General features: G+C 34.8%; 1 protein-coding gene across 4 annotated transcripts in view; it reads right to left on the bottom strand.

The window, feature by feature from the left end:
• Positions 1 to 676: 676 nt before the first annotated feature.
• Positions 677 to 22,510, bottom strand: part of LOC128240685 (uncharacterized) — a 65,167-nt gene continuing 43,333 nt past the window's right edge. For all 4 annotated transcript variants that reach the window (XM_052957403.1, XM_052957405.1, XM_052957401.1 and 1 more), the window contains 13 exons: positions 21,308 to 21,418; positions 20,109 to 20,876; positions 19,789 to 19,900; positions 18,030 to 18,117; positions 17,264 to 17,405; positions 16,541 to 16,667; positions 15,974 to 16,077; positions 15,445 to 15,540; positions 7,633 to 7,811; positions 7,159 to 7,255; positions 3,037 to 3,132; positions 2,625 to 2,726; positions 677 to 2,261 (listed from right to left, as the gene is read on the bottom strand). In XM_052957403.1, coding sequence (XP_052813363.1) covers positions 2,097 to 2,261; positions 2,625 to 2,726; positions 3,037 to 3,132; positions 7,159 to 7,255; positions 7,633 to 7,811; positions 15,445 to 15,540; positions 15,974 to 16,077; positions 16,541 to 16,667; positions 17,264 to 17,405; positions 18,030 to 18,117; positions 19,789 to 19,900; positions 20,109 to 20,876; positions 21,308 to 21,418 — 2,187 coding nt within the window. In that variant the 3' untranslated portion in view covers positions 677 to 2,096. The remainder of the gene's footprint in view (positions 2,262 to 2,624; positions 2,727 to 3,036; positions 3,133 to 7,158; positions 7,256 to 7,632; positions 7,812 to 15,444; positions 15,541 to 15,973; positions 16,078 to 16,540; positions 16,668 to 17,263; positions 17,406 to 18,029; positions 18,118 to 19,788; positions 19,901 to 20,108; positions 20,877 to 21,307; positions 21,419 to 22,510) is intronic.

The raw sequence follows: 22,510 nt of genomic DNA on the forward strand, positions 1-22,510 counted from the left end.
CGGACCTTTAAACAACTGCGAAAGTTAAAATTCTAAATGATTAAGCCTAGTGCGTAATTGCCTTTATGCCATTTAATTGGCTGAAAATGTAGGTTGTATTCTAAGGTAAAAGGTTTTACTTAAAATCAACAAAAATGTTACATCAGTTAAAATATCAATACGTTTATAATTGAAAAACTGGGTGCTTCTTATGACACTGGTCCTTCTGTTGAAGCGGTTTCGTCTCGGTCAATACATGGACAGCGCTGGTTCCAGGAATTCATAACTGAGAAGGTGGGAGGGGGGGCGGGGTAAAATCCATTCCTGGAGGATGGTAGTACCACACCCCATTTTCTCGAAATTTCATACACATAACAAGCTGAAGAAACTTATCTTATTAAGCCAAATTTCGTATGCAGTTTTGATTTTACTACTTAAAAGATTTATTGATGATAATATTTCATTTAAAGGTCCAATCAATCTTTAAGCATGTAAATATTACACGAACTATACCAAAACGGAGAAATAAGCTTAACTTTATCCCGTTATATTTATATGGGACATATTTCTTTTCGAGAAGACGGGGCCAGTTCATATCGGCGAAGCTCTGGATTGGTGATTGAATTCAAAATAACTCGGCCATCTCCACCCTTACTGAACAATGTAGCAAATGATATGTAACCAAGGAATTGAATCATTGAACCTTCTCATAATTTTTATTGTAAGTTCTCAGTAACATTACAAGAAATATACATGTATATACATTTAAAATATTTACACAACAACTGACATGATATCCATTTAACAAAATGATAAGTGCAAAAATTAACATAGTGTAACAACATTTAAAGAGAATTGGGCTGGTTGTTCAGAACTTTGTTCAAGTTAACAACGTTGTTAACGTCATCGTTGTTAACTTTTAAATATCTAGACATTTCATGAATAGTTTATACATTTATGATCTGCAGTATTTCTTAGAAGATCTGAGATAAATATTTCACCCGTAATTGTTTTATTCAAATATATTAGAACATCATCAAATATTCCACCTTTCAAAGTTAACAAAACTGCACATGCTGTTAACTAAACAAAGTTCTGACCAAGGCCCTTTTCTTAGTTTTTTATGACTCAAAGCAACATTTGATTCACAAAAGATGCATAAACAACCTGTTGTTTTATGGAATTTTATGTCTGATATCTTGGAATCTAATGCCACGTAATGAGTTAAGACTTATAAAGATTCACTGATTAACAATTTTATAAATTTACAGAATAATCTAATGAAATACAAAAACGATTTATAGAATTAAAAACACACATACATGTATATAAAATACTCTAACTCAAAAAAATTCAAAAGTAACAATATTATCATGATGTGTCTGTTCTATAAAAATTGATGTCCAACGAAAGAACAAATTTAAGTACACATGTGTAATTCAATGCTTCAATGAATGATTAGTCACAGTATACAGGTAGAAAAATGTGAACCAGACCAAAACAATTGATCTTGAACTGTATTTTATATTCACACATTTAAACTTCATATAAATGCCATTTTCACTAAAACAGCAGCAATGCATAAAACTGCACAAGATTTAAAAGTGGCTGCATTACAGATAAAAAAACACTGTTTCACGCCTGAAACTAAAGTTCTGTCATTTTAGACCAAGCTTTTGCCATGGTAAATTAGATCAGTCCTTCACAGCAAACAATTTCTAACTTATTGACTGGTTTTGTCATAAATTACTTGACTGGTTCAGTCCTTAAACAATAATTGACTGGTTTAATAGTTCATGTTTACAGTTGAATTGCTCGACTGGTTTAACCTTTCAAAATCTTTGCCTGGTTTAGATATTCAATCATAAAGCTTTACAGCTAGACTGGTTTAGCCATAAATCCACAGCCTCCTTTTATTTCCGGTTATGTCGTTTAAACATACAGCGTTGATACATGACTGACATAGTCACCTTCACAGCCTGGTTTAAAACCAAGTCATTTAAGCATTCAGCGTTCATGCATGACCGATTCAGTCACCTTCACAGATTAGCTTAGCAATCTTAACATACAGTTTCTCTGATTGTCACTGGTTAAACGTTATAAGCATACAGACTGGTTTAATCATATGATGGTGAAGTCCCTGAGCGTTTGTAGGCGGCCCCAAACTTGGCCATGTACTTCTTCACAAAGTCTTTGGCCTTGGATTTCACATTTTCATTCACTTCCAAGTCCTCTACATGTCGACAATGCTTCAACTCTTTCGCCATTACATGGTGCGTCAGCTGAAAAGCGATATTCAATTTTGTTAAGTATGTATTTTGGATGAAAACAGAAATCCCTTATATTTTCCCCTTTGAGGCATTTAAGTTTATTTAAGTTTGAAACTTATTTATTTATTTTACAACGATTGTGAAACAAGTTATTACGACATTATATTAATCACTCTTATTGGTACGATGTTACGAGAGAGTTTGGTCTTGTATTATGGGGAAAACTGAGGAACCTGGACAAAACCCACTTGTCCGGCTTTGTGAAAACAAACCAAACTCACATGGGCCTAGGCCCAAAATTGAACCCAGGTCTACTGAGATTTAGTCATATTGTGCAAAAAATATAGAAAACAAACAGTAATGTCTCAAACTCACCTTCTTTGCGAGGTGTTTGAAGTCATCCTTATTTGTGATTTTCCCGGTTTTACAGTCTGACTTGCGGTATGGGTTCAGACAGTCCACAATCCATATTGACATCTGAAATATAAACAATCATCACTAGTGGATTTGAGGAGAGGGGGAGAGGGTGTTGGCATCTTATACACTTTTTTCATTCTTAGGCTATAATGTTCCCTTAGTTAAGCTGCAACCCATGGCCAAGGGGCCGACACCTATACTAATAAAACACCCAACTCTCTCAACCTTTATTCTTTCTTGCTGGTAATACCATTATCTTGGAATTTAATTGTTCCTTTCAATAATAATCATATATATCTGCTTGACAAAAATAAAGAAATCTCTGAATGTGTAAAAAAGTTCTATAATATCTATGGCAACCATTTCTTACCTTGGATTTAAATTGTTCCTTCAGTTTCTTTGACATCTCACTGGAGGTGTCGGCCGCGGCAGTGGTCGTCTTTTCCCTCTCTTCTATGACTTCAGGCTGGAATGTAAGATAAATGTCTATTACTAGTACATGCTTTCCAGTGATTTATAGAGATGAATCAGTGAAAATATTAATTTGACACTTTTCACTGTTTTTGATTATGAGGAACTACTTTTTTACCCTGCTTAGGCCCCTTTCAAAGTATGTGCAAGTATTTTCCTCGGTTTATAACATGTAAAATAGCTTGAGAAAATATATTTTCTATTGTCCACTCATGAAATAAAATTTGATCTTCGACCAAAATCAGCAAATATCCTCTATTTATTTATGACTTATTAATTAAACTTCTTGTTAAATGCCAGAGTTCTGTTTCAACTACCAGTAATTTACAATGTTGTGAAACAAGATATCACAACAATTTTGTTCAGAACATTGTTAAATTAACAACAAAATTAACGACATCGTTGTTTACTTTTAAATGTCAAATATTTAATGATGTGATCATGGATTTAAACAAAACAAGTATAGCTAAACAGTTGTCTCAAATCTTGTAAGGAATACTGCAGATTACAAGTATATCCACCAAACTTTTATATCAATATAGATTTTACAGTTAACAACAATCATATTGACAGGAAGGATTTAAAACAGCGCAATATTACTGTTGTTATATACATGTATTTTATCCTTTCTAATTCTTGATGAAACTACAGACCAAACTGTAACAATGTTTTATACCAAAAATATGATAACAAGGAAGAAACAGATCTAGATAATAAAGGCATATTAATTATTTTGATGAAATACAGATGGTTTATTAAGTATTCATAGTTAAAATTTTGAGAAACTTTAATTAATTGAAAATTTTACTAAAACCTTAATGAATATGGTCCAAGGGCTGTCATTCAAAAAAATTTGAGGCCGATATAAGGGCCCATTCCCCAAGCTAAGGAATATACATTTTCCCAAAAATTATGTTTATTTTCCCCAACATAATCCCAAAAATTTTAACCTGTGACTAAATAATTGCGTGTCAAATGTAAATAAAAAAGAGCATTAATTATTGACACGACATTGTGTACTGTGTTTTGATACATGTATATTACATCAACTTCCATTAAAATGTGTTGTTTTTTTCCCGTCATCTTGCAAAATTCCCTTTTTTAGCAAAAAATAACACTAAATTCCCTTTTCTCAGGACCCCAGCCCCATTTACTAAACGTTGAAAAACAGCGCTGAGAAATGAAAGTACATGTAACTGGCAAAACATAACTTAAACAGAAAAGAAGCCGAATAAAAGTTAAAGCAAAGCAAAAAATACAACAATATTGAAAAAATCAAAATCAAACATAACTAATGTTTTAATGTACAGTCTGCAAAATAACCAAATGGCCAAGACCATCGAAATTTCAACCAGACCCAATCGACTTAATGCAGGGTTAGTAAAGTCTTGAGTCTGAGATTTAAGACACAAAACTACAGTTCTTCATTTCATTGTACAATTGCTATCATTATAAGAGCAATAATGGTGAAACTGGCGATATATTACATTTACGATGTCTAACAATTATGAACTCATTTAATGCAAAAAACAAAACAATTACCGTACATTAAAGATAAATTTAAAAATTAGATTTTTCTGAGTCTTGAACAAATTTTTTAAGTTGTTGTCAAAATGCTATAACAGGATCAAAGATCTTTTGCTAAATAAGAATTACTATAGATATTTGAAACTTGAAAGAATTCAGTTTTCTAAGCATAAATACAAAACTCAGGACGATTGTGAATATAGACCCAGTGGCTATGAGTACCAAAAGTCGCAAGTCATTATAAAACCAAGCATTTCAATTAAATTACAAAGAATCATCTTTATTCCATTTTGCTTACGATGTTTCATGAAATTGGGGCATACACTGGTCAGTTCAAAAGTGAAAAGACTCTGAGACCAAATACCATTGTAAACAATATGACTTTCTTATTCAATTTAGAATTATCACAAAGTAAATTGATCTTGTTTAATTTTTTTTAAAGTATTTGGTCTCTAAAAATAACATTCAAATCATTAAGATTTTTTTCTCTGGCCTAATTTGATATATATTTCACAGACTGTTAACAAAATGTAAGAAAAAAACAAAATATGTCAAACGAACAAATTCAAACAAATGGTTTTATCCTTACCGAGGTGAAAGAGGTTGTAGGGTTAGTATACTGAAGTACAGGTTCCGTGTGAGCGTACTTTAGTAGATAGATGGAAAGCTACAGGATAAACACACACTCGTGCAATGTGAATGACGTGGATGATCATGAAAATAATGATTTCTCAAAATCTAAAACTCCCGCCAAGGGGACAAGCTGTTAAACAGGTTGATCAACTTGTTTTTGAAAGAGGCAATGCTATTAGATAAACACACACAGAGGTGCAGATAAATGACGTGGATGATCATGAAATGTGTGATATGGCAAAACAAAATCTGTCATATTCTTTACAACAACAGAACAAACCTCTTATCATATTCTTTGTAATATTAAGAGTGACACTATTTCATAATGCAGTATTTATATGGGAACAATTTTACATTGGTTAAAATTAATGTAATTATACTTCATAATGAGCAAGGCAGAGGGAAGACCTAACCCTCATCAGTCCCTTCCAGTCAAACAAGGGACATAACTCAATAATTATAAAAGCCAGAGTTATGGGCTTTGCTGTACATGTGTGTACAGACTCGGGCAACTTGTGTACCAAGTTTTATTTGAACATTTTGACCCATTTTTAAAGTAATAGCCGATGTTAAAGAATTGCACTATGACGATGGCGACGCCAACAACTACACCATCAAAACACTTCTATTTTTCTTCTTTAAAACAGACAAGCTAAAAAGCAGTTGTATTCTCTATAGTATTGCTTTCATTAAGTGTAAACTGCATTCCTACCAATTCAACTCCATGTAAACAAACTCAAAATAAGACTTCTAGGTCATATGAAGATTTTTAGTAGATAAAATAGAAGTTCTTTTAAAGTTCTTTTATTTATGTATACTAAAAATCTTCTTAAGTGAATTTAAATAAAAACCTTACTTTTACACTGCCTATCAATATTTTCACACGCAGGCTTGTTTCTCCTCTGCTTTAAATGTATTGATAGATGAGGTTAATTTCATTAAACTACCCTTATATTAATTTCTATCTGCAAACACTAGGAACAAGTGTACAGCAATCACATATTATCTAAAACCATTCTCTTCCACAAAAGGAATATTAACAATTTTAAATCTAATCCTTTTTGCAGAAAGTTTAACAAAGAAAGGAAAGTATTTCTGCTTTGTGAAAGGAATGGAAGGTTTGGCATTATATATTAAAACAAGAGATGTTAGTGAAACATTTATGCCCCCTTGGGAGCCAAATTGTTAGTAGGATTTGGACACTTAAATAAAATATGGACAATCAGAAAACCTTTTTTCAGCTTACAGTCACACTGACCTTGACCTTTGACCCACTGACCTCAAAATCAATAGGGTTCATCTGCTGGTCATGACCAATAAGCCTACCTAGTATGAGGTCCCTGGGTCAAAGCGTTCTCAAGTTATTGATCGGAAACCGTTTTTCATGTTAAGGTCACACTGACCTTGACCTTTGACCCACTGACCTCAAAATCAATAGGGTTCATCTGCTGGTCATGACCAATACACCTACCAAGTATGAGGTTCCTGGGTCAAAGCGTTCTCAAGTTATTGATCGGAAACCGTTTTTCATGTAAAGGTCACACTGACCTTGACCTTTGACCCACTGACCTCAAAATCAATAGGGTTCATCTGCTGGTGATGACCAATACACATACCAAGTATGAGGTCCCTCGGTCAAAGCGTTCTCAAGTTATTGATCGGAAACCATTTGGTATTCCGACCGACCGACAGACAGACAGACCGACCGACCGACCGACCGACCGACCGACATGTGCAAAACAATATACCCCACTTTTTTCAAAAGGGGGCATAAACTATTGCTATATACTTGTTCATAAAAGGGCTTCAGAATTACCTACATGTGTACACACAAACACCCTATAAATGAGAATGGACTCACCTTAGAAGTGGTGGTATCATCCTGTGTGGGGGTGTCAATGTCCATATCATCATTGTGCTCTCCTGTATCCAGATTGGGAGGGTCCCACTGGGTTTGCCTGAAATTAAACAGAAGGAATAAAAAAAGGCGTGGAGAGAAAAGGGGTGGGGGGTAGGGGGGCCAGAGAGGGACACTCTTGGGTGAGAATTTAATTTCTTTTAGCTTTCTAAAACTTACAGCATACGTTGTAATGGCATGGAATTTACACTTATTTCCCTTTAACAGCATCTTTGGCAGTTTTCTAAATTTGATTTTCTTAATAATGATATGGTAGTATTGCTATTTTCCATCAACATCTGGGGCAGTTTCTAGTTTGAGGGGCAAACTATGGCTTAACCATTTAGTTGGGAAATGAATGTGGAGCGTACTTGAGAAAAACTTATTTCCATATCAATTTCAAGACAACACTGGCAACTTTATAACATCAAAGCCCACCTTGTAACGGTATGGTAGTAATACATTTTCCCCTCAACATCTTTTGCGGTTTTCCAATTGGGAGGCAGCACTACGGCCTTGCCCTTGGGAGGGGACGGGGGTGGCGGGACATCTTCCTCCTCTGTTTGCTTGGCAACCTTTAGTGCGGTCTCTAGGTGCTGCTGTTTAAAAGCCTCAACCTGGTCAAGAAAATAACTGTTAATTGAAATCTCAGAGAGAATACATTTAATCTGGATAAGATCGGTCTGCCCAACAAGAAACCTTGGAAAAATTCAACACAATGCTGGTTGCCACTAAAACAATTCACCAATTAAAGGATTATATTATATCAATAAGGCTACAAAACAAAATGTGTGGTAAGGGTTAAATCTTGTCCAAAAACAATAGTTTAGGTTAGATAGGTAAGATATTTTCTTTGTTATTAGACTTCATGTTACAATGTTAAAGTCATCATTTATAATTATTTTTTTTAAAGTTACTATACAGTCGAAACTCGATGGCTCGATATTGTCCTTTCCGATAACTTGGTTACTTCCCCTGATTTCTAAGGGAGGCTACTCCATTTCCTACTTCCGGGGAATACATTTTGCAAGATGGCCGACGTAGACAATGAGATCACTGGGGCGTGTATGAATAACAATGAGTTGACACCATTTAAGGTCGTCGATTTGAAAAGATACCTTGCGAACCGGAAATTGAATGTATCAGGTCTTAAATGCGAATTGATTGAGAGGATAAAAGGCGCATATAGACTTTCTATAACTGACAAACGCGTGCTGGAGGAGAGAGATCGGGAAGAAAGAGAGAGAAGAGCAACCGAACGCTTTATCCTCCCATGTGGCGAGGGTCTTCCACCGCCATCAACACTGAAGGCATGGAAGTCCACTATTGATCTGTTTCCTGCTGTAGAGGAAAAGGATATATACAACTACATTGTACTGAAAAGAGACTCGAAACGTCAATTGAAGGCGAGGACTTATTATGTGGACGGACATGTACAGAAAGTTGAGGTATGTCAAATAGTGAGTTTATAATAAGTCTGAGGCTGTTTTTTCTGCCATGTTTACTTCATCTAGTTATATAATTAGCTCAAGGGGACTATTTTGACTTGGACATAAAAATAATTTGGTGTGAAAAATGTACTCAACATTTTTATGTAGGCGGGGCTAGCCACAATTAAGGGGGGTGTGGTGGATGCAAGCACATGTATGTGTCGAACCACACTGACTATATACTTATCTTAATTTTAAAAAAAATAATGTATTTTGTACAATTTTCATATGTTCTATGATGTATGTTGTTTATTTATTGTCATTTAAATTAAAATATTATTTATAATTTATTCTTCAGGTCCATCTCATAAGCGAAGAGTGCAGCCACTGTTATGTTCAAGCTTCCGTGCTGCCATCATTTCCAACTGCAGACAAAAGAAAGTCACCAGAGTACCAACCCTGGATCCTTCTGTCGAAAGTGACTGGCTGCATACACTCCGCGTTCTGCAACTGTCCAGCTGGGTAAGTTGAATTAATTTGTGATAAATCAAAGTCTCTGATCTGCATTGATGAAAGGTGTCAAACCCACACACGCTAGGCTATTTTGTCAGTATTATCAAATACTTAAACTTGGGGCATTCTTCAAACTATTTCATATCTTCTTATCAAACTTGGTACACTTGTTACAAGAGACAAAAAAGCACATGTTATAACTGTCATAATTTTGGCTTTCATGGTTAGCTGAGTTTTGCTATTTTTTTCTGAATGAAAGAACAGGCGAGCTTATGTATTGATTCAATGAACTCCCTTCACCGTGTTGGTGTTTACTTATGGCACTGTTTGTGTTTTGTATGTTCATGGCCTACCAGGAAATACTAAGTGTAAAATACTGTGTATTCACCTCCATTTTCAAACTTTAATGTTTTGGAATATACATGTAAGTATAACAAGTAAAAAGGCACACATGTAAATGAATTTTTTTATTTTCATCTAGTGAAGGTGAATGCTGCAACCATATTGGTGCCCTGCTGTATGGACTTGAAGACCTGACGCGTAAAAAAACCCTTGCTCCAACATCCAAACCCTGTGCCTGGAACAACTTCAGCATGCTGTCTGCACCACGGAAACGTAAGCTGTCGCCTAGGAAATCTGAAGATCTTATGTTCTCAAAGAAGAAACTGTACAACGTGTCAGTACGTAAAGTTTCTGTAAACAAAAACCATGAACTGAACTCTATCAATGGATGCACTGTTAACATTGACAGATTTAGGCAGAAACTGGTTGGTTCGAAGTTGAATGTAGGCTGGTTAAAAAACTTTGAAATTGAAACAACTGAAAATGAACCAGATCTCCCTGTGTTACATTCTGTGCCATTCAACTACCATGATAGTGTAAACTTGAGGGACAGTTCTAGTAAGACAGTGTTTTTGGATCATTTTGACTCTTTGAAGCAAAGCGCTGAAGAAATTCAATTAACTGAAATCTTAACAAGGGGCCAAAAAAGTGGGAAATGGCAAGAGGCCAGAAAAGAACGCCTAACAGCTTCAAACTTTGGCAGCATCTGTCGTAGGAAAGAATCAACTGAACCTGACGGACTCCTGCGGCAGATGTTGTATTCCAATTTCACAAGCAAGTACACAGAATATGGAATTAAACATGAGAAGGCTGCAAAGAGAATGTATGCGAAAGCAATGCAAACTGACCACAAAGGACTAGCAGTTAAAGACAGTGGTCTAGTTGTATGTGCCGACAGACCCTACCTTGGTGCCAGTCCAGATGGGCTTGTGTTCTGTTCACATTGTACAGAAAGTGTTGGTCTGGTTGAGATTAAGTGTCCTGCCTCTAAGAAATGGAGGATGCAAACGCCTGAGGAATGCTGTGAAGACAATGATTTTTTTTGTCAGTTAGAGAATGGCAAGGTGTTACTCAAGGAAACACACAAATATTACTACCAGGTCCAAGGGCAGATGGGAATCACCGGGAGGAAATGGTGTGATTTTGTAGTTTGGACATGTGTAGGTCTTTCTATACAGAGAATTGCATTTTGTGAATCATTTTGGCTGAAAATGTTGTGTCAACTTGACAGATTTTGCCTTGAATCATACATTCCTGAACTGTACGCACAACGTGTTAAAAGGGGAATGAGTCTGTTCAATTGATTTGTACATCGTCTAGTTATGTGTTGTTTATACATGTACATTTGAATGATCAATAATGGCAATTTATGTGAATATCTTGTTTGCTTTCAGTTATTTTCATAACTATATTCAAAATGAAACTCCAAAATGACTGTATTGTTACTATAATTTGAAACCATGAATAAAAAAGTTGTAAATCTAAATTTTGGGCAGTATTTTGAAAGTATGTGTACTTTTGTCAACATATTGTGATTATGCGATGCTGTAAATCTACTTTAATTATTTCCTTGTTTTATGTTTGACCTTTTCTACTTTTCCTTTCCATTTATCTAGTTTTCAGGGATGTATTTCTGAGCTTAATAAATGGACATATGTTTAACCTTTCAAGTGTGTTATTATTGCATTTTGTGTGCAGGATAGTGATAGCGTTTATATTGCCATTGTTTAAAGAAGTAGCTGAGTTTTACTCTAAAACAATTGAAGATGTTCAATTGAATATTGGTTTGCATGTAGCTACTGCACGGCCCATAACTCAAGACTGTCGAGTTGTTCTCCTTTTCTGACTTGCTAATTAAAAACAACAAATGAGTGTTACTTTCTTATGTTTGCAGGGTGCAAAACTTAAAGGGGCTATACACCGTGTGATGAAATATCGAAAAAAAAAAGAAACTTGTCAAAAACTGACATAAACTTGGTATCAATGTGTACAATGCATTGAAACTAACTAACTGAAGTACCACATACCGTAGTATACAATTAATTTATTTTCGCATTATTTTTTCCATATTTCTCCATTAATTTTTTTTTACTGGGTATGTATACCTAGTAGAATTCATTCTTATGCGTGATTTGCTAGTTGATGATATCATGGGATATAACCAAGTAAGGTATATTAGCTTAAGCATTCATATGGTTTCGGATAAGCCTTCGTAGCAAAGTGGATACAACACTGGACAGCTATTTTGGTGACACTAGTTCAATCCATAGCTCAATTTTCTTTTACATTTTGGTATTTCTTTACCATTATCATATCAGAAGAGTAAAACATTTTATTAAATAATTTGTCCTGAGATTTGTTACAGAAAAAAACTTTATTGGTGCCAATCTGGTGTACAGTCCCTTTAAACATTGGGACATATTTAGCATGGGGCTAGTTTTTTTAATCTAATGTATCTTAAAGTTAACATTTGTCGGGCATTTCAGTTTGATCTATGGCACTCTTGCCTATTCTTATTTCCACTTAGTTCAATTATGAAACTGATATGAAAATGGTTCATACTGAAAAATCCTTTAAGCAATTCAATACTAATGATTTGAAGTACGTGGTAGATCAATTACACATGGCAAATAAAAAAAAACTCATTTCAGAGCCAAACTTAATAAGTGATCTTTGACTTTTATTCTTAGAAATGTTACAAATAATAAAACCACAAAATACAAAGCAGATGTTTCACAAACAAAAAATTATATCAATAAATTGATCAGTTAATGCATACATGTTTCAAATCAAATCTTGAAATCCATTCACATGAGCATATTTCCTTATCCATTTTTGTCAAACCTGAATCAAATGTGTAATCTCATATGTTATCATATAACTTGCTCGAAAAAATGATTTTAAAACAAAATTGTAATTTCATTGTTCTAGTTAGAAGTATACAAGTTTTTATCCCTAAATCTAATGCTTGATATATACAAACGCTTTCATTGACACATGAGTTATTATTGAACAAGTGGTGGCCATAGATTTGTCAAATATGTGCATATTTTGAACACTTTAGAAATTCTCCTTGACTGTGTTATAGGAATATTGCCATGCAATATTCGAAAGTTCTTGATTCTCTCCATTTGCCTTTCAACATGTATTCGTAAACTTGCAATATCTTTTGTAAGGAGAACCTCACGTTTAGAGAATTGTTTTCCTTTCTGTTTAAATGGTGGAATAATGAGATGAATGCCTCTTGGAGTAGTAAGGTCTGTAATAGTGAAACCCTTATCAACCATTATGGCGTCTCCTTCTTCAAGCAAGTCCAAGAGTCCACATTTTTCTGTGAGTTTCTTGTCACTGGTACAGCCCACCCAACAGTCAGAAACAAAAGTTACAACACCATTTGGGCTTATACCCACCAAAATCTTATGAGTCATGTGAGACTTGTAATCACTGTACATTAAACTTTTCAAAGAAAGAGAACTGGATGTTTCACTGTAAATTTCAGTGCAGTCGATAATAATTCTAGTGTTAGAATATTTCTCTTTAAATTGTTCAGGCATGTTATTTTTCACTACCTCACGAGATGGCCATTGAACAAGAAAGGATAATTGTACATGTAAATAGTTGATCCATCTTTCAACAATGTCACTACATTGTGAAGTGGATATGCAAAACCTAGTACCTAGATCTTCAAATAACAGACCTAGACGTAGGCGCATCAGCACCATGAAAAATTCATCCAGAACACTTAGAGTTCTTGGCCGTCCTCCATCTGAATCTTTATAGTTAAGTTTCCGCCTTGATGTCCGCACTTCAGCTTCATCCTTGATTTCATCAAACAAAGCTTCAAACACAACTCGATTAGGGATTCCGGTGTAAAAACTGACCAAATCGTCATTGTATTTTACGTCATCATATGTGAGCATAGGTAGCTGACATTGTACACCAAAGTCTCTAGTAGAATGTTCTGTTTGTGAACTGAAGTCTGCTGTTTTTCCCAGGAAACTTTCTTCAGTTTGTACTTCCATCACTGCACAGTTGTTCTCAGTCTGTGTGTCACAACATCTGAAACATATACAAATTGATCATGTACCCATTTACCACATCTTACATGTACAGTCTGGTAACCCTAACCAAATGTTTGTTTTTTTGGCCTTAAACATTTACAAACACTTAAATTTTCCTATTTTTGTTAAAGAATGAAGAAAAATGATCAGAAGTAATTAACTTATCAGATCGATTTCATAGCACAAGAAGCAATATATATATATATTGAACAATACCTAAAGGACTGATTCTGTGGCTGTAGTACTGGTCCCATGCAGTAATCATGCAGGTGGACAGAGGTATCAATGGCATGCCCGGAAGGGGATACAAATGACAGTTGTGGCTGTATACTATCATCATTTGACAGTTCTAGGTCTAAATCGTCATTGACCGTATCACCATCATCATCATCACCTACGTCTTCATCAAGGAGCTGAAATTGCAAATGAAACTGTATAAGATAAATGTTTTAGTACAAAATCTGCCAGGCTATATGGTACACATTTTTCCAGGCTGTATTTGAAAACAATTCTTTAATCATTTCTTAAATTACAAAATTTACAAATAAGTGCTGTGACATTGTTTTTAAGCACCGTTGATATAACATAATTCATTTTGAGGTGCATGTAAGGAAGAACTTAAACTAATATAAGAAATAAAAAATACCGTTGGCTGGAAGGTTTTGGTAGCACCAGTCTCAGTTGGAAACATAGATGGAAGTGTATGCTGGAATGAAGGTCCTCTGAAGCCAACAAAATGCTCACTACACAATCGTCTGTGTTCATTCCACTGGAACGATCTCATGACCGTTTTACATCGCTGCACCCACACACGTTTTAAACGTTTGTTCTGAGGAAAACGGTGCAATGACACTTTTCTCCCATCAATAACCTTTCCTCTGTAAATTCCTTTACAAATACAACAGTACTTAGGGGTTTTCCTGCCCGTTTTCTTTATTAGTTTTGAATCTTTACTTTCCATTTTCACTTGTTGCTGTTTACTTCCTGGTTTGTGTAGTCCCCGGAAGTAAATTTCCGCTTTTTGCGCATGCCCACTTGAAGAGTATTCAGGGAAAGATAATCGAGTTATCGGAAAGGACAATTCTAGGGACCGGCCAAAGTACTTCGAGCCTCGAGAATATCGAGCCAAGCGGGATATTTTTTCATTTGTTACATAAAGTCTTATTTACCTCGTTTGTTATTGGCTACGCCATAGCAAGAGTATTTATTGGGCATAGTTACGCACCCTAAATTTTGTAATATGACTTATTCAATTATTAGAAAATATCATTTTATTTTTTATTTATAATAAAAATACATTTATGCGAAAACAAGCAATTGTAAACAGTGGGTTACACAAATATAGCTTAAAAGTTATATCAAAATGCATAGTAATTTAGGGATGGATAACAATTAGAGACAGAACTTAAAGTGATGGCATGTTTATTCAAACTGTTAAACCATTTAAATTCGATAATAAAATCAGTCAAGAAATTTTAATCGATTAGCGCCTTGTGCTAAATGAAGCCAATCAAACAAATCAAGGTGTGAGATTCTTAACTGAACCCGCGAAAATGACATCGACCCAAGCATACAAATCAAAGTGTGAAATTCTTGTTTGGGGCCGCGAAACGACTTCTAGCGTGGAGAAATATCGACCCTCAAGATATCGAGCCATCCAATCGAAATTTATATGAACAGAGAGTAAATAAAAATCGGTCCTTTTATTTTGGTTCGATCCAACGAGGATATCGAGCCATGAGATATCGAGCCAACGAGTTTCGACTGTATAAGCTTATGTCAAAAACATATAAAAAAAAAGATCATTTTATCAATGAGCATGTATATACCTATAGCATAACAATAATTATGATAGGTATATTAATGTAAAAGCAATTAGAATGTATATATAAATGATCATTTACCTGTTGTAGGAAGGCCAGGTGTTGATCTGTCATCGGTTCATCGGAAACTTCAGGTGGCGCCAACTCCTGGACTTGCACTTGTTGCTGCTGGCTTGCCTGTAGGGAGAAAATTCAGTACATTTGAAAGCTGGAAACTTAAGGTGGTGCTAACTCTTGAACTTGGAAAACAAAGATAACTTTCCTTTTCTTCACCATTTAAAACAAAACAAAGGGCAGTCTACGCTGCTTTAAAAGCACTGCCTTTGTGTTTTACTGGGGGTTGATAAGGTGATTAGTATCTTTAAACTATGGTTTTGATAGTGCTTCATCCGACTTTGTCGAAGTGTTTAAAAAACCTAACTCTCAATCAAACTATGGTAAACGACCGAATGAAAATATAGTAAAGTTATCTTGTTTAAAGTCTTCATTCAAAGTAAAATATTGCATTCTGACGTAGCATTTATGATGCAATTTATCACGTGGTATACATACGCTGTACTTATATGCCAGTAAATTCGGGTGTAGATGAATATTTTACATTAAACTATACCTGCAGAACGGCTTGCTGATACATGAGAGTAAGATGTTCCAATTGCTGGGGGAAGTTGGGCACAGTTGACATTAGCTGCTGAAGAAGCACTGGATCGCACGCCACTGAAAATAATAGCAAAAGACATTAAGAAAATCTAAACAAACTTTCTATTGAATATTGTCTCTTCATATGAAATTGATTTCACAAACCAAAAAGCAAATTAAGAACTGATGCAAGTGGAGATAAGATTTTAAGTGAAATTTTTGACATTCATGACTGACTGAAGTCTTACACTATTGAAGAAAGGTGCTTGGCTTTGTCAATGGCTGGAAGATTGGATCATTGGTGACAGAATACTAGAAGCCGGACTTTCATGTAAATTTTGACAAAATCATAAAGCTTTGAACTGATTCATCACATCTTCAAGAAGATTAATGTCAAAGTGCATTTAAATATAAATCTTACATTGTTTCTAGGTGTGTGGATGGTCGAAACTATGGATCATTGGTTGCAAAGTATCAGAAACCAAATTACACAATATTTCAATGCCTTTATCTATATCATAAAGTATTACAAGCATCTTACATTGTTGCAAGAAGGTGTGCGGATCTATGCCGATGGACGGGAGGAAGTTTGGATCGTTGGTTGCGTAGTACCAGAAACCCGGGTCCTGCATTAACTCCCTTTGATGTTGGTGCTGAATTAACTGCTCCTGTAAAGGCAAAGAGAGATGTTAGACATATGGTGGCAGCCAGTGATGCATATCATCTGCAACATACATTTGATGTGTCAGGATTCTCTTAAGCAATTTTCAAGATTTACACATAAAAATTGTCTAAATCGTATTGAAAATATGTAAATGCAAGATATTTTCAAGCTCACTAGTATTTTTCCTGCTCACTTGTTCATAAGCACTTTTGAGAACCAGATTTGTTTTGTTTCAATCTGTATTTGATATAAGCGTCTTTAATATCGTAAGATTTCTAAAAACCTGACAAAATGTCAGTCCAAATATGTCGTTTGCTTTCATTTCACATACGTTTCCCTGGCTTTCAGTTGGGCCTCAAACAACTGTCAATTCGAACCCAGGGCACCTCTAGACTGAGAGTCATCATTACCCCACCACCTCTTACACTCAGCAGTTCAAATTGCTTTTTTTAAACTGTTCCTGCTTTCTTACGTACTCTGCAGCCATTTAAACCTTGTCTTTCACTTTCACACCTCAAACAACTGACAATTTAAACCCAGGATAACCCAAACTGAGAGGAAAGCACCTTAATCATTACCCAACCCTTCCCATAGACCCACCTGTTCAAATTGCTCCTGTTGGAACTGTTCCTGTTTTCTAGCATAATCAGCAGCCATTTCATCCTGGGCTTTAACCTGGGCCTCAAACAACTGTCGACGTTCCACTTTGCTCATACGTGGAGGTGTTACCAGGAATGACTTTCTGAAAGGGTGAAAACGACTGGCTATAAAAACACATTGCTAAGAGAATACATAGCTATACAAATACATGGCTGTAAGTAAACATGCTTCAATCGAAAATATCTGAAAGAGATTGAGAAATTTTGAAGGGATTTAAGCTCAAATCACACGGCCTCTAAAAGCCAGCTCCACCACTTTACGGTGGTGCAAAGAAAAAGAGCTGTCGACACTTCCATGGTGGAGCTGTTCCCTATGTTTACATGAACAATTGGAGTATGATTTACACAACAATACTAATAAGCACTTCTTAAAAAGGAAAAATGCACATATATATTAAAGTGGTGGCGCTGTCGAGTAGTGGTGGCGCTATCGAGTATGTTTTGTGCTTGAAGTAATATAAAAAGTTAACGCTTTTGGAATGAATACAAAAGTTGCTATGTTTATAATTCATTGAAAATTATGCTGGTTATGCATAGTACTTGCAGAAACAAAACTCTACGCGAACTACCTTAACCTTAATGAAAACTATTTTGAAAACCATTCAGAGAATAATATTGGTTCTTTGTGTCTATTGATTTTTATCCTTTTTTGGCATGGGGCATTAAGTAGTCTACATGTAAAAACATAACCAACATTCTGGCCTCACCTGCTACCCTGGTCTGAATCATCTGTATCCTCTCGATAGCTCAGTTCCCGTTTCCGCTTCCGACCTTTGTCCGAGTCCCAGCCTGACTCTGAAGCAGGGAAACAACACATGAGGTTTTTTGTCTTCATAACAATAAGACTACATAACATGGCATTCTAGTATAATAAATTGATCTTTGATGCCTATGTAGTTTTTTTTAAAATATTATCTCATACAAGAATCACTATAGGATCTCGTTGCAGAATCAAGCCATAGTATTCACGTGAGCAGGTGCGTTCAAACTTGAAAATGCGTATTTTAAAAGATAATCTATAGATATCTTAATAAGTATGCTGAGCACATGATGCAATTGATTTAAACCTTTCAATCCGTTTCTTTTTCGTCACCATGAATTTTGTCATTAGGTCTTAAAAGTCAAAAAAGTTTTCTGACTGTCAGTTCTAGAATTGTACTCCATCAATTCGTCAATATCGAGACACATTTTTCAACTTTTAGGACCTAACAACCCCATACTATGAGCCAAAATTTTTTTGGTAATGATTGAGGGTTATAATTAAAGCACAATCCATGCACACCATAGTGATAGGTATTTTTTTAAATGCACTTATTGTTTTTTTCTTAATTGAGCGCACCTGCTCCATTATATGAATGAATACTAAGCCTCCATTCTCTACAGTAAAGAGGTAGTTTGAAAAGTGTAAAAAGTAATGGGAATATTAATTATAAATTTTTCTGTATACTCTTGACACTAAAATCAAAGTAGCTCTTAACAGACAGTTATATTACATAAAACAGGATGATCTCTTCTATAACCACAGTGGCTGTAATTAGCACAAAGCCTGCAAGCATTGCACCGGTAAAATTATTTTCAGGCTTCCTTAAAGACAATTATACTGCATAAAATGTAAATAACACAAGTCAACTATTAGCACAATGGTTGAAATAAGCAAAAGCTTGTGAACCCTGCACTGGGGCTGTAATTAATAACCAACTTAGATTGACCTTAAGTTTAACATTACTGTACAATATACGTGTTTTGATTGGCTGGTATATTAAGCTGACCAATAGGAGGAATGGAATCAATGAGGCATGTCTAAGGATAAGATCAATATTGAATACTGGCCCTGGTAATCTAAGTTGCAGGTTTCCTAAATTTTGGAATTTATAAATGTATGTAGCAGGGTTTGTAAAAAAAAAACCCCATAACTGTGAGACTTTGGGTTTGATCGCCTAAAAGCCTTCAATGCTAGTTGCTTTTACCTTTTATGTGGAAATGAAGTTCCCAATAAGCTGTAAACATTCATAAAAATTGATAGGAAAAATTCTGTAAAACTTATTTTTCTTTACAACAAAACATCAGTCTATAAAAGCATGTATTGTGTGATCACTATTTTTGAGTAGTTCAAATATATTTTTCAAAACTTATAGCTTTATTGGTCTGTTTAAGCAAAGTTTATTTTATTTTGAAATAAAATCTTTCAAATCAATTTGTGACATCCACATAATATTCAGGGCTATTCCATTTAAACGTATTACCCCTGGGGGGAAGGCACTTTTAAATTATGCCATCCCCCTACAGAAGCAAATTTTCCTTTTTGGGGTCCAAATAAGCAAAGAAAACACCCACCCATATACTGTCAAAATAAATGCCTTTACCTGTGGGTTATGTTTTACTGGAATAGCCCTAAGTTGAAATTCTTGACATTATGATATTTTATAATACGCATGTTAAAAAAAGAGATGGCACCATTCAACGTACCTTTCTTCTTTTTCTTCTCCAGCTTAGAGAGTATCTCATAGTTGGAGTCCAGCTCCCTCTCAACCTTCTTTCTGTTCTCCAGAACCTGTTTCTTGGGGATTTTAAAGATCTCCTGAAATATAGAGAGAAAAAATTAACATCGATTCAACTTTCACGTGTTTCCCAAACATATTTATGGTCGATTTATTCCAAATTTTTCTTTTTCCTTCTCCTACAGAAAAATAACTTTGAACTCAGTCTAACTGAACACACCAGAAGTTATATTTCGCTACTGATTCTATAATCTCTAAATAATATATATATAAACATATTTCACATACCTTGAGAGTGGACCAGTGTTCCAACAATTCCTGAGCCAGTTTTATAATCTCCACAGCCTTCCGTCTCAATTCCTCCTCACTATCCCCTTCCATCATTTCTGCTTCCATATCTTTCTTCTCACTCTGCGAATCATTCCCCTCTTCTTCTTTTTCATCACTCTTTTCCTCCTTAATTTCATCAGATTCACCCTCAATTACCTCGCTTTTCTCATCTTCAGTACTATCTTCCCCTCCTTTCTCTTGAAGAGCTACTTCCTCTTGCTCAGACTGGTTCTCAGTTGAGCTATCTGCATCAGCAGACTGTGTCACATTTTCATCCTCAGCAATGTCATCATCTGCACTAGAAACCATCGGTGGACCATCTTTAGCCAACAGTCTTCTTCGTAACCCATATCTTTTCTTTTTCTTTTCAGTCTGAGAGCTACTAGATACATCACTTTCCAATGGATTCTCGTTTTCACTAGCGCTTGCTCGAGATTCAGAATCCGACGAGGACTCAACGTCAGCAAATTTCACACTCTTTTTCACTGTTTTCTTACCGATAGCGGACAAAATTGAGACAGGGCTTTTGTACGAAGAGATAGGTGGAGTCAGTAAAGAGGGCTCACTGTCATCTTCAGTGTTTGTGTCAGTTGTTTCAGCGATACTTGAGTCCAACATGACCAACCCTTCCTGCGGTTCGGCCCATTTTGTGACGATATCGAGGATTTTACTGTCCTGCAGTATTGTCTTGTTTGTGATTGGAAGTGTCTTGAGTATTTTAAGAATCTGAAATAACACAAATAAATGATTTATTGTTATATTTTGACTGTGCATGACATGAATATACAATTTTAAATGGTAAAAGGAATGGTAGAACAGATTTTTAACCACATTTTGCATCTATTAACAAAAGATCGATAAAGAGACAGTATCACAAATAACAATAAACATGAATAGAGCAATAAAGCAACATGCACACAAACAGGAATTTTCTGTAATTGACTTAGAATTAATGATGAACGTTTTGAATGAGGAAATCATTCCATGTTCAACTAATAATTCTCCTAGTAAACTTGTTATATAATAAAACTACATAAAATAAATCATTTATGTTATTAATTTTCAAAGCCTTTTTCTTATTTTAAACTAAAAATAATCTTGCCAAATTTCAAATCAGGAAAACTTTCTTCCCGGTCAGTGAGTAAAAGGCTACTTACTATAATTTTGAGATCCGACACTTGCTGTTTGATGTCGGCCATCCAGCACCAGAGAAGTGGAAGACCATGATAGTCGATGAACAATCGCAGACATGCTGTCTCCGTCGTGTTCTAAAAGTAGGAATTATATTTAAATTATGAACAAGGCAACAATCTTAAAAACGCACATATATAATTTAATCACATTTTCAAATTAATATTTGAGAGTAGTAATATATATGATTTCTATTTCTATTTCTAATCCACAAGCCTCATTATTCAGTTTTAGAAAAAGTTTATTATACTTTGGAATTTAAACTTTGTTTTGATTTGTGACACACTAAATATCTAACTGAAAATTCTTGAAGTTCTGCCCATTTATAAGATGCACCCAAAATTCTTTTACATCATAGTTTCATAGCTACAGTACTTAAAAATATATTAGCGATTTTTAAAAGTGGTTAAATGGTTTTCAATTAATACCTATGTGGCCACAAATTCCCCAATTTAAAATGAGCCAAAATAATGCCAATGTTATTTTATCTGTAAGCAAATCATATCCTTTATTGTTTTAAATGCTATTTGGCCACAAATCTCCAGTTAATAAAGCGCCAAAATAATGCCAATATTTTTATCTGTAAGCAAATCATATCCTTTTTTGTTTTAAATGCTATGTGGCCACAAATCTCCAGTTAAAAAAGCGCCAAAATAATGCCAATGGTTTTTATCTGTACACAAATCATACTTTGTTAGTGTTAATTACAGTCAAATGAGTTAAACATAATAATGCATCAAAATTAATATGTTTCTTTTGTCCATCTATCAAGTGTAAACCTATACTAAGCCCCTTTAACCCTATACACTAAGATACAGTCATAATGACTAGGCGTTCATGCCCAAAATATTTTCTTATTTATTTATTTTTTTATTAGGCAAACTGTTTCTTGAGATTTTTCTATTACTCAAAACTGTAAATTATATACTCAAGAACGTCTTTACAATCAGTATAGCATTACTAATATTATTAAAAGCAAAAATTCACTTTATTTTTATCTTTTAAAAGTAATCAATAACAACAGCTGTCACAGTATGTGACGAATGCCCCCGAAAGTGACATTGACCTATGAACAAGGTTGATCTTGCCTTTACGTGTCAAATACATATGGCAAGTTATTTTTAATTGCCTCTAAACATAAAAAATACCACCCATACTTGACAACATAC

Source organism: Mya arenaria, chromosome 7 (assembly GCF_026914265.1).
Source record: "Mya arenaria isolate MELC-2E11 chromosome 7, ASM2691426v1".
NCBI lineage: Eukaryota > Metazoa > Mollusca > Bivalvia > Myida > Myidae > Mya > Mya arenaria.